The 14,305-nt window shown below is 31.2% G+C and overlaps 1 protein-coding gene across 1 annotated transcript; it reads left to right on the top strand.

Moving 5' to 3' along the window:
- Window positions 1–6,658: 6,658 nt before the first annotated feature.
- LOC106404754 (protein CER1-like 2) lies at window positions 6,659–10,657 on the top strand. The gene is made up of 9 exons (XM_013845436.3): window positions 6,659–7,208; window positions 7,315–7,762; window positions 8,140–8,359; window positions 8,556–8,934; window positions 9,022–9,129; window positions 9,229–9,429; window positions 9,804–9,902; window positions 10,010–10,183; window positions 10,341–10,657. Exons 1-9 carry the CDS (start codon window positions 7,149–7,151, stop codon window positions 10,530–10,532), a joined length of 1,881 nt encoding a protein of 626 aa, XP_013700890.1. The 5' UTR covers window positions 6,659–7,148; the 3' UTR covers window positions 10,533–10,657.
- The last annotated feature ends 3,648 nt before the right edge of the window (window positions 10,658–14,305 follow it).

Below are 14,305 nucleotides of genomic sequence, written 5' to 3'. Positions count from 1 at the left end.
AAAACCAGAACCAGCCTAACCATTCAATTCCATATTCCAAGCCTACAACTCAGCCAGCAAACAGAACCATCAAACCAAGCGACCACAATGTTCTTCTCCATCTATCAGCAGTGTGTCTGACTGCTAATCCGAGGTTTCACAAGAGAACTAAACATTTTGAAGTGGACTGGCATTATGTGAGGGAAAGAGTGGCGATGAAGAAGCTTGAAGTCAAGCATATTCCCGCATCATATCAACTAGCCGATGTGTTCACAAAGTGTCTATCACAAGACGTTTTCTGCAAGTTACGATTCAAACTAAGTGTTTCCTTACTCTCCACACTTAGTTTGAAGGGGTGTATTGATAGTATGGGCCAAGAGAAGGAGAAGGATGCGGTCCAAGTCGAACAAAAGCCTACATGTGTGGCTTTAGAAGAAGCAACGGTCGAAACGTTAGTCTTGGACAGAAAGCAAAAGGCAACGTTACGTACCGGTGTGACAGCTAAGGAGATCAGTACGTTCAACAGATTTGGAGCCTTGACTGAGTGTGCTGTCATATGCTGACTGAGTGTGCTGTCATATGCTGACAAGACTAAGGATAAGATTAAGGTTGTGTATATAAGGACCTGATGATGTAATGTTTTTGGCAAGTTGAATAACAATAAAGTTAAAGTTATCTTCTTCGTTAAACTTTGCTTCTCTGATTCACAAGATACACACTTTAGAGTTTATGTTTCTATAATTATAATCAAATGGTCTTTTCTCTATACTATACATTGCATAGGTGGAAGTGAAGTCTTTGATTAGGGGCAGAGCATTCACATGGGGAATGAATCTCTGTACCTCACATCGAATAGTTAAATTATTGTTTCAAATATGACAAATTGACAATTCTCAATATCTATATAATATGTGAAGAGAATTTTTGTTTGGATTCTAAGAATTAGTGTCACGGAATTTTGGAGGATTCTTATAGAATAATATAATCCAGAATACTCTACGAATAGTCTCAAAATACAATTGTCATCAATTATTTAATGAACCAAAAGTCGTGACACATGAAAGTAATAATCATGTTAATTAGTCCTTCATTATAAGATATATTGTTGATTAAGAGTAATTATTTCAAATTCAATTTCGTGTTCAATTATTTTAATATATGCAATACATAAAATGGTGTGAAATCAAGTTTTGATTCCAAAATAGTAAGCATTTTAAAATGATTAACTAATATATAGAAATTTTCAATATCTAAATGACTGAAACCCTTTTCTAATGGATAAAATTTAATTTCTTAATTGGAATGAGGAAATCCTAACATCATGTTTCAATTTTATTTTATTTAAGGTAAACAACTATATAGTTATTATTTTTGGTTTGACAACTAGATATCGTTAAGATGTGCCTAAACAAGCTGACCTTCACTATATAATCAAGTTTTATTTATGTTTTTGAATACCAATTGACGCATGAATAAACACTACTGCGGTGGGTGATAGTAGTAGTGACCGAATACGTAAAAACAGATATTTGTCTTATAACGTAATCGTGCAGTATGGAAATTGTTCTTCTGGTAAATCACATAGTATTTAAAACAGCGCAACAAGATTAAAAATCTATAAAAACAGAAAATGCGAAATCGGATAAATTAGCATTTAAAATGACATTACATAAAGAACAAGGTTCATAAGCATATGTATTTTCTTCTTGACCCTTTACAGTTACTTGACACGATTTGCTAATATCAGATGATTTTTGAGTTTCACATGGTTTACTTTGATAAAATTAGATAATTTGAGATTCACATGGTTCAAGACAAACCCTGCATGATCTGATATTAAAATCAGATAATATATATTATTTCCTAGTTCTTTTTTCAAAGTTTTTTTTTGTACAAATTTTTTTTCAAAGCTTTATTTTGTATGATTACGAATAGAAATTGCAGCACGACCAGTAGTTGTCCGCTAGTCGGCATATATGATATATATGTTCCAAATATTTAACAACTAGATTTCGAATCATAAGATTCATAACTAATATATAATTTGTTACAGAAAAAAAAACTAAAATATATTACACAGAAGTACATATGTAAGCAAAAGTTCCACAGGGGATCCTGACAACAAGAAAAGGCCAAACAAATTTGGTTGGTCCGTTTTACCAGTCTGGCGTGTTTCATTTTGTTCTCAATTATAAATCGCAGTTGTCCACGAGTGAGATAATGTAAGATTATATAAAACATACAACTCCCTTGAGTTATTAAAATGAGCTAGTTCTTTTTTTTTTTTTTGATAACCGTAGATCCCAAAAGCTTTCTAGGCCCAAAAATTTTTAGGTCCAAAGACTAACCACAATGAGACCTGTATGATCCACGTTTTCTTACCACTTAAAACGCGCCGGGTGACATAGGGAAATCGAACATAAAACAGTAATCACATCAGTGAGCTCTTTACCACTAGACGAAGGCCACTTGGTTAAAATGAGCTAGTTCTCTCAGCTTAGTTCATCTTATCATGAATTAAAAAAAGAATTTTATAGTCTACATTAACTCAGCTTATTTAGTATATAAATTTGCATCCATTAATTCGAACTCTAATCATCTAATCTGATCGTAAGTTAAATGAGCTATCTTGCAAATTAATAATAATGAAATTATTTTTAAAAAATAAAGTGATTTTTTATAAAGAAAATCCTAACGTTATATCTAAAAATTCAATAAATTTCACTTATTGCTAAAAATATACATATACCAAATAATATATGTTTGTTGTATATTTTATATAAATTAACATACAATTTCCTTTATATTTTGCATATACATATTTATATAGCGTACTGTAACCCTGATAACTCTTCTGAGACCGTGAGACCTATCTACAAATTTGTTCTAAAAAAAAAGAGACCGTGGCTCGTAATTTTGGGCCTCTCAATCTAAAGTATGGAAAGGTCACCATACGTATATATCCATTTGTTGTTGATTCTGAACAATTGAATAATTGAACAATTGAATATTACTACTCAACTATGCGTGGCCCAATGGAATAAGATGGGTGTGCAACAGCTCAGGGTCCATCATTTTCTTGTGTAGTTAACATAGGTCCATCACTCTGTAATCGTAACAAGAGTGTTTGGCTCTATTAAAAAAAAACAACTACCACGCATGGCAATGAGATCTAGAAAGTTACCATAATTGTTAGGAAGTTTTTCTCTTTTTGATAGAAGGTTTTCTAAAAAAAGAAGTTGATTGTGGAAGCCCTGATTTGATCAAGAATTCATTAATAATTCTACGCCAAGAGATCTGAGTTTCAATTCTCGGAAAAGGTGAATTATGCAGAATATTGGAGAAAAGGTTTACAACAGATCTTCGGCATGACACAATGAGTACCGCCATGAATAGATCTCACAGGACGGTTTAGGTAATGCCGTCATGCGAGAATCCTCGTAAGGCGGTAGAATTGTCGACTGTACTATCATTCTATATAATGTTTTCCATAATTTGTATTAGCATAATTAATCGGTGTTAAAAAAAAAAGGTTGACGATGTCTTAGACAAGATTTGTTTTCCAGAAATAATATATTCCATTAACTAAAATAAAGGAGTAGGAATATTCGTTGAATACGGACTTTCTCGATTTTTCTATTGTTGAATAAGGAGTTTGTATTGTATTGAATATCAAAAAAATCATTTAATTGGTATATTTGTGCCCTGTGGCCACATTAAATTATGATCAGAAAAGGCATAAGATGCTATCAAAAGAAGGCAAGCTAAATTGTCCTCACAAGCAATTAATTGTTTTGGTATTATATGACCAAAACAATTACATGTATATGGCATAATTATTCAAAACTGTACATAGGGTCTTAATACTTAAAGTAGTAACTAGACCCTGATCCGTGCGCCAGCGCGGATATAAATTTTCGGTTTTTGGTTATTTATATAACTAAATGATGTATTTGTAATATTTGATGTATTATATTCACCAAGTAAATAACTTTTTTGGCATCTTAAACCATCTATTTATGACGAATATTCGATATCATATAAAAAATTGAACAAATAGACGTAATTAGAGAATTGTAGACGATATATAAAAACAATGGTTATTAATGTAAAATATGAAGAAGTATTATATTATGACTTAGTATGGCATAAAAGATTATAAATTAGTTATACATGTTTAAATAAAATAAAATAATTTTAAAACTTCTATGAAAAAATTAACATATAAAAAATGGCGATGAATTAGTCATCAAATTGTAAATAATTTCATAATTGTATTAATAATAAATTATTTATAGTCTTTGTTTTTCGTCAAGATGATTATTAAATGTCCATAACATTAATATGTTAAAAGACCATATTATGAAAGCCCATGTTGTAACCGTTTTTTTCCGGGAAGTGTAACAAAAAAAATTACCTTTAACTCTTCGTTTTGTTTAAGTTCTGTGTCGGTAAAAGATTAAAAAAAAATCTCTCTATCTTTTTCAATGTTTAATTTGAAGCTTATTATGCGAAAATCATACGCAAATATAGGCAATTGGTTGGAATCTCTATATCTTTATATTCTTATAAATTTTAAATTTATTGTTTCATCTTCTGCAAGCAAATCAATTACTGAAGTAATAGATCAATTGGTTAGAATCAAATCTATTCTTATAATTAGTGTAATTATGGTTACAGTTTCTATATTTAATAGGTACATTAAAGATACGACATTGAAGATATTTTGTTTTGATTAATAGAAGATATTGGATTTTGAGTTTATATTTATTGATTTGTTTTTTTATAAAGCTTAAAAAATCAATGAGATGATTGGTTTGTTGATACATCCTATAAAGAAAACGAAAGCTATAGGTGGTTTGAATATTGTACATCGATCGATGCATGATGTAAGTTGACTATATAAACTTGAGCATGATCATTTCAAACTAAAGTATAGGTAGGTTATATGCATTTGTTATATTGTAGTTAATATATTTTAAATATTACATAAGTAAAGTGATTCACGTTTTCGTAAAAATAAAATTCAAGTTCATTATTGGGCCGTAATCGCCCGTAATAAGCTACGTTAAATATGATGTATTTTTAGGTTCATTTAATTACATTAAGTTTAAATTTGATTAAGGAAAACTCATTAATTTAACTGGAAAAGACAAACATTAAAATAGGTAGGTTCATTTAATGATATTAAGTTTAAATTTGATTAAGGAAAACTCATTAATTTAACTGGAAAAGACAAACATTAAAATAGGTAGTTTAATTTAATTATCAGTGGCATTGAAGTGTAAATAAGTTAGAAAACTTATGAGTATTTTTTAATTGATACTTCTTTTTTAATAATATAGATGAACATGACCTAGTGTTGAAGTTATATCATCATCAGTCATTAACTTTATACATCACAGATTGTTGAGAGATGGGATAAGCAAAGAAGACTAGGGGATGGCAACTGGGAAGAGAAGGAACAAAACATATTTGCTCTTATGACTTTATTTTCAACTACCAATTTCCGATCGAAGCGAATCTTTTTAGCATAGAGCACATGCTACAATAACCCCCCCCCCCCCCCCCCCCCCCCCCCCCCCAACTAGACCCAAAACATCGTATTGTGAACTATATTTCAAATTTTATACAATTATTTATCTTATTTATGTAATATATTAGCACTGTACTAGTTTATCATTGGTTCGTTTCATCGTACGTATACTGCAAAAGTTAAACTACGATAGTACTATCTTGGCGCTAAGTGATTTGCTTTCAGCTGTCCCTTCCCTAGTTTATCATTTCGAGCGCTGTGAAACGTATTAATAATATCTGACTCCTGGACATTAAGTTCTCAGGATTGATTGTCTACCTTCCCACCAGATCAAGGTTAGTAAAATGGGGTATGAATTACATCTCGCCTCCTTGTTGTTTATGCGATACGGAGGTGGAGGACAGAACCCATATGTTCCTCAATTGTGAAATAAGTGAAGGGATTTGGGGCTTAGTGCTGTCCAGGCTTGGATACTCCTTTCGGGCTTTCCACACTTGGACTTCCTTTACAGAATGGATGGCTCTTCGCGAAACAGTAACTAGCAGAACACTTAAAAAGATGGTGGTGCAGGCAACAATTTACAGTATCTGGACCTAGAGAAATAACAGGCTACATGTTGGAGAATCTCAGAGCCCAGCCACTATCTTCAGGTTCATTGATCGTTTCATCAAGGATGTTATTCTTGGCAAAAGAAAGCTCAAGAGATTTCAACCTTTGATGCAGATTTGGATACGCCATGAGTGACTTTTTGGAGCTCATTGGATGTTAGCTTAGTCTTTTTTATTTTTTTGCCAAGGCTGACCTAGCTTTACTTTAAAAATTTTGTATCATTACAAACTCTTCTCATATTATATATGAAAGTCACATTTTAGCAAAAAAAAAAAAAAGTTCTCAGGATTGGTTTATGAAGATATACTAAAAAAAGTCTCGAGTTTTATGTAGAAACGTAAACCCTTTAATGTTCAAAAACGGAACCCAAGGAAACCCGAATTATTTTGTGTATTAGACGATAATTTTAATATCCGAGCCAACCTGAATCCAAAACTGATCCTAACCGAAAAATCGATGGTTCCAAAATGGATCCTAAAATCTCCTACACAAACAATCCGATATCCAAAATAACTGATTCGAACTGAACCGATTCGTAAAATGTCCCAGCCTAATGGATATCATACTCTTTTTACATTTAAGACCATGTAAAACCGATTGTTCATGCTAGCGATTGTTCATGCTATTTGGGATTCTCATTTTAATAAAAGACAACAACACAACAACAAAAAACAAAACAAAAACAAAAATACGTCAAGGAAATTCTCAAATAAATTACAATGCCAATTTTGTGTAGCGTAGAGATTCAAGGACATTTAATGAGGCCTCCTAACTCCCCACCAATAAAACATGCTCTCTTCCTAGTAAGCGTAATTGTGTTTAGGAATCTTTTTATAAACTTTAGGAATAAGGAACTCTCGCATGTGCCTCGCATGTGAATGTGATTCCCTCTGCTATATATATGCATATGTTATATATATATATATATATATATACAGATATATATATATACACACACACAAAGAAGCCTATTGGAAGGAAGTGACAGAGTAGTCATCATCATCGATCACTGTACGGAGAAAAAATGGCGTCGAGACCTGGTCTTCTCACGGACTGGCCATGGACACCTCTTGGAAGCTTTAAGGTCTATTTCACTTGTCCTATTGCTTCATAACACCTTTATGTAAATGCATTTATAGGTTGTTGTTAAAGGTTCATTTAGTATAAATATATGGATAAATATTTTGCAGTATTTGGTGTTGGCGCCGCTAGTTATCGACAGCATCTACTCATACGCGATAATTCGAGATCACGAGAAACTTTTGGTGATGGCTCTAATGGTGTGGCGGATTGTTCATAGCCAGGTGTGGATAAGCTTTTCCCGTTACCAAACTGCGAAAGGAACCAAACGGATCGTGGACAAGTCCATAGAGTTTGACCAAGTCGACCGAGAACGAACCTGGGACGATCAGATCATCTTCAACACTCTCATTGCTTACTTAACCAAAGTGTACATGATAGGAACCGATCATACCCTTCCCTTTTGGCGACTCGATGGTCTGGTTCTAGTCGCTCTCCTCCATGCGGGTCCTGTTGAGTTCATCTACTATTGGTTTCACCGAGCCCTTCACCACCACTTCCTCTACTCTCGCTACCATTCACATCACCACTCCTCCATCGTCAGCGAGCCGATAACGTGTAAGTACACGTAACTTAAATACACTTCCTCACAAAACATTTTTAAAAACTGTCGAAAGCATTACCCGTTTCAATGTCTAAGACTTTTTACAGTTTGGATTAATTTTCTATGGAGGCTAAAAAGTCTTTTTATCATATTTTGCACTGAAATTAAAATTCTAAAAAACACTTATTCGAAAGGTATATGTACTATAGCCAAAACCTGGAAGCTTATTTATAAAAATAATGTGATAGAAAAATCGTCAATAAGTGGTGTTGATTTTCATCAAATAGCATGAAATTCATGTATGTTTTTGTAACTGTTTATAATATGGTGTATTAAGTATGGTAAATGACATATGTATATATAATATTATAATGCATAATTTTGATTACAGCGGTGGTACATCCGTTTGCGGAGCACATAGCCTACACACTTATCTTGCTGACACCTCTAATAACGACTTTGGTATGCGGCACGATCTCTGTCGTCTCCATTGCACTCTACATAACATATGTAGATTTCATGAACAATTTGGGCCACTGCAACTTCGAGCTCATTCCGAAATCTTTCTTCTCTCTTTTCCCTCCTCTTAAGTTCCTCTGCTACACTCCTTCGTAAGTCCTTCGAAATCCACTAGTGTGTGTGTTACAGCATTATTTCACTTTTTAAACATACACTCTTTTCACTTTTACAACCTACTATTAGATTATTTAACACTGGAATTTTGGTTACTAAACACAAAACGTATATACACTATTAGGAATACCACATTAAAACAATTTTTAAACTAAGCATATATAATGATTGCAGATTTCACTCGCTCCACCACACACAATTCAGGACGAACTATTCTCTATTCATGCCAATGTACGACTACATCTATGGGACCAACGACAAGTGCAGTGACTCATTGTATGAAACATCGTTGGGGCAAGATGAAGAGAAGCCTGACGCAATTTATCTCACCCATCTAACATCACTCGACTCGATATATCATCTCCGGCTTGGCTTTGCTTCCCTCTCCTCGCACCCCCTATCTTCTCGGTGTTACCTATTCCTCATGAGACCCTTCACTATAATCCTCTCCTTCATACTATCTTTCCTCTCTTTTAGAAGCTTTGCCTTCGAGAGAAACCGCTTCCGTGATCTCACTCTTCACTCCCACCTCGTTCCCAAGTTCTCCTCTCATGTTTGCCTCTATCCTCCCTTCTATAATCTCTACAACATACTAAATAATTTCACGTTTTGTTATAAATTTTTTTTTGTGAATCAACAGTTCAAGTCACAGCAGCAGAAAGAATCTATCAATAAAATGATAGAGACGGCTATCCTTGAAGCGGAGAAGAAGGGTGTGAGAGTGATGAGTTTGGGGCTATTGAACCAGGCATGTAATTAATGATTAATTGGTTATTTTTATGTTTAGCATTTATAACGATGTATAGTCTCTATACATAAATCCTAATTAATATTATAATATGGTTAGGAAGAAGAGTTAAATGGGTACGGAGAAATGTACGTAAGGAAGCATCCAAAGCTAAAGATAAGGATAGTAGACGGAAGCAGCCTTGCAGCTCAGGTGGTGGTTCATAGTATTCCTGTTGGCACAAGAGAAGTTCTATTTCGAGGCCAAATCACAAAAGTTGCTCGTGCCATTGTCACTTCTCTTTGCCAAAATGGCGTCAAGGTACCTATTTACATATTTAATTTTATATGTTATTCTCTAGCTTTCAATAGTTATAAATATTTATCTAAAGGTTACGTTGCGTGTAAGAATATGATCGAACGTAATACGATATTGCAACTTGAACATGCAACATGTATTTATATAGTCAAAATAAGTTTTATAATAAACGTTATGCCATTACCTATCTAATCAAGTCCTTCGATAGCTTATTTTTTACGTGTAAGCAATGTCACATGGTCTATTTTAAGTCCAAATCAATTTAGCATTTTGCTTTGGGGTTACAAAAAAATATTCATAATATATTCTACCTTTTGTCTTTAATAGTTAGTTCATATTTTAGATTTTTGTCATCTTAATATTATTTCCATAAATAGGTTATGGTGCTACGTGAGGAAGAGCATTGCATGCTAGCCAGATTCCTTAGCGGGCATTGTAAAGAAAATCTGGTCCTCACAACCAATTACTACCCAATGGTTTGTCTAAAATTCAAATGGCATTAATACATAATAACAACCATTTTATTTCTTAAAATCTAACAAGTAATATTTCATAAAAACTATGTTACATAAATATGATGTAGATATGGTTGGTGGGAGATCGGATAAGCAAAGAAGAGCAGAAGAGGGCAGCAAAAGGAACTCGCTTTCTTCCTTTCTCTCAGTTTCCTCCTACCCAACTTCGCAAAGACTGCTTTTACCATACCACTCCGGCTATGATCATCCCGGACACTGCAGAAAACATCGATTCTTGTGAGGTATATATGTTCATTAGTAAAATTATACTACTAATAAATTCAAGATCGGATCTGAGATTTAAGGGTCAAAGCTAATGTTTCTTCCAAACACAGCGGAACTGGCCATGCAAGCCCTGCAACTAATTATGATATATAACACATATTTGTATAAATATAGAATTGGCTGGGGAGGAGAGTGATGAGTGCTTGGAGAGTTGGTGGAATAGTGCATGCCCTTGAAGGATGGGACGAACACGAGTGTGGTCTTGACGTTCCAATGGTTAGTCCTCACGGAGTTTGGGAAGCTGCTCTTCGAAATGGTTTCCAACCTCTGGTTTTGCCATCTTTAGAGACGAACAACAGTTTGTAAGAAGTAAACTGTACGTTTTGGCGACCGAATGCATTTGTCATTTTACTTGACTATTACTTCAAGCTTTTAGAACTCGACCTCTTTTATTTAAGATGAAAAACTAAAATAAAAGCTTTAGATCTGAACTGTCTTTCGATTACAACAATATCGGTTTTTCATGATCATCTTTGGGAAAACAGACGCAATTAGATTTTACTCCCAATTAACTTGTATTTAATTTAACCAAGCTAAACCGGAATTACCCGTGACAACAACTCAAAAACCGATGCTAACTCTCTGATCCCTCAACAATATCTTGGCAGTAACCCATACGAGCTCTGACCATTATGCACCTACTAGTAATACTATTCTTTTTAATTTGATGGTGGTTTACAGGCACCACGTAGACAATGTTGTGAAATTTTCAACGGTAAAGATGACTCGGAATACGTAATCAATGTCAAGATACGGCATTTAATCCTTTCGAAAGTGTAACTCCTATAGCATCCGAACGAAAATGACCGAAAAGCTTTGAAGTCTGATAGACGGATCAACTAGACAACTATGTTTTGTAGTTTCATACCAAGAGGAAATGCGCAACAATTTTCCCAAAGTTTTTATGTAAATATCAACTAACCGAAAATTGGAACTTGGATGAAATGCTCGAAAAAGAAAAGGATTTGTATACTTCAAAAGTATACATAAGTATACAGATTGTTAGTTTGTATACTTCTATTCTTTTTTTTATGTTTAAAAAAATAAGATTTGACAAAAAAATATGATCTGAAATTTGATTCTAAATACAAAAATATACCACAAATTCAATGAAAATAGTAATCCAAAAGACTATTGAAATTAGAACTATCTCTTTATAACCAAACAAAAAATCTTTATCACTCTTACGATTATTACATTGTGAAGTCTTCTTGGGTTACTGAAGTCTTCTATGTATTTAATTTAAAAAAATAATTATAAAATTTATAAAAATATTTTTATGGAAAATAAATTTAAATCTTGTAATTATAAACAATTTTAAATGATGTAAATTTAAATTTATTAAAATTTAATTGTTTTCAACATAGATGAGTGAATATAGATTGTGGATATGATTGTCTTTGGTTTAAGGTTTGGTAACATATGTTGTAATATTGTTTGTATTTTCAAGGTTACATTTTAGATATTTAAAAAAATTTAAAGAAATATATTTGACATATTTTTTGTTTAGTGTTGTATATATTAAACACTTTATAAGTTGATTTTATGTTTAATAAAACGTTTGTTACTATTTAATTAGCTATTGATTTTAGGGTTTATAAGATTTCTTAGGAAGTCTTCTAACATATAATGCATTAGAAGACTGAAACAAATAGTAATTTAGGATTTATATTGTATTTTATATTAGAAGATTTTCGAACCGAAAATAGTTAACCTAATTGGAATTTTTGTCTCATTATATAAAGAAAATTTACATTTTTTTTTCTTCTTTTCAAATGGCTGTAACAAAAATGTAATGTTTTTCACTCTAAAATTCTTCAACCACTCTCCAATCTGTTTGATCTTGAAGAAACCATACTTATACCAACCTCTCATTTTTTGTCTCATGTTTTTGTCACTACTTTATCCTTTTTTGTAGGTGATTATTTCATGGTTTTCATCTTCCTCTCCTTGCAAGGTAAATCTATAAATTTTGGTTATATATTTTGTGTTTATATATGTTCGATTCGAAAAGGCTATAAATTTGACCTCATATGGTTTTTATTTATTATTTAAACTTTAAAATTTTTATTTTTGACGTTTTTCTCTGTTTTAAAGTATTTTAAACGTTTTTGGATATGCAAATTTTTCAGATTTTAAGACAATATCAGACTTCAAGCTTCACTGTCTTCTTGAGAAATTTGCTATGTAAATTGTCAAAATTGATAAGATGTTATTTTCATCAATTATTTTAGTATTTTTGTGTGTTAAATCTACATAAATTTATAGATTCAACTTAAACTGATTATTCTCTTATTATTTTTTAGCTTAATATTATACTTTTAACCGTTTATCTTTCTTTCTAAAAGGTAAGATATACATCATTTAATTTTTAATATATTCATTTCTTGTGTGTGTTAAAATAAAATTTAAAATCATTGTGATTATATTTTTTGTTATTGTTTTAGTTATAAAAGTTGTATTTTCAAATTATAAAAAGTTTATTTTTGTTTTTATATGTTAGAATCAAATAAAATATATATTAAACTTATTGTAATTTGTTTTTTCTTATTTAAGTTTCAAATTTTTATTTTTTGAAAAACAATTATGGTTGAAATTATTTTAAACATTTTTATATATGCATGTTTTTCGGATCAGAACACTATATCAGAAGTTTTGGCAAATATCTCGGGAGACTTGTCAAACAGATTTCTCGTAAGACTTCACGCAAATTAAGCGAGAAATTAAAATATAGATATCTTATAAAAGTATTATTTTCATTTTCTTAAAAATAACTTTAATACATACCTATTTTAATTAAATCTGATTAACTAATTATATATCATAAAATGATATCTAAATTTCTAAATAACCTGATGTCATTATTTTAGAAATATATACTTAATATAAATGTGAGATTTAGTTTTATTACAAAAAAATAACATGTTTTTATTTGTATAAAATTTGTTAAAACTCGTTATCATACATTGGAAAAGCTTATTATACCGTAAAAATACATATCCTTATTTTGTAAATAATTTATTTTTACTTTCAATTTATGTTATATTTTCCATTTTCGGCCTTATCAATTTTAGAGCTTATACCTTATATTGATCTTCCTCACTCAATTTGTCTTCATGTTGTAAAAGTACATAAACTGAATTAGTTTATAGTATAGTAATACGTAAAACACATGTATTTCGAAAAACAAATAAAAGATCAAGTACAAAAAATATAAAATAACCAAGAATACGACAAACAAATCTTATTATTCTTCACCGTATTTGTTTTTATTTATGTCTCTTTTTTTCCTATTAAAAATAATCATGCCTTATTTTATTATTATCAAAGTTATATGAGTTATATGAATCGAATATTAAATCTAGTCTTGTATTAATATAATGTTTTCATTGATTAATCTTCTTACTATTATTTGAGGAGCATTCTAATTATTGAACCTTTGTATTATGTGTTATTATCAAATTTGCCATTACTTATGTGTCATCACAAGAATCTTCCTCGTAGCTTTTAGAAAATAATCCTTCATTGCCTAGACTAATTAATGTCATTGGTCATTTAACAAGATAATCCTTACTTAAAAGTTAAAAGTGTCATGTTTGTTAATACTTAATATACGATATACGTTACTCAAAAGATCCGTGTCTTGTGATATCTAAATATTGTATGCACTAGATAACACATCGTATAAGTCTCTATTGGTCTGTTTTATATACTTTTCTTTTATTGTATATTATGATTCTCTATTGGTATGTTTTATATATTTTTCTTTTACCATGTCACTACATAACAATGAATTTTTACCGTATTATGAAAACAAAATATCATTATAAGGTTTAAAAATATATATATCAACGGAAATCACAGGTCGAATAAGAGACATCGTAATAAGATATCATTATAAGGTTTAGAAATATATATATCATTTTAAATTCACAAGTCAAATAAAAATAAACCTGGTCATGTCTTAAGTTTGATCATTTTCATCCCGGTCATGTTTTTCTATTGTTTTGGTTTTTTTTTCATTTATGGTGAGTATTTCTATTATGGCAACTTGTATTTATATAATATAGCAATTTGTT

The sequence above is a fragment of the Brassica napus genome, chromosome C4 (genome assembly GCF_020379485.1).
Source record: "Brassica napus cultivar Da-Ae chromosome C4, Da-Ae, whole genome shotgun sequence".
Lineage (NCBI taxonomy): Eukaryota > Viridiplantae > Streptophyta > Magnoliopsida > Brassicales > Brassicaceae > Brassica > Brassica napus.
Note: the sequence above shows the minus strand (reverse complement) of the source record. Positions and strands in the feature narration are given on the sequence as shown.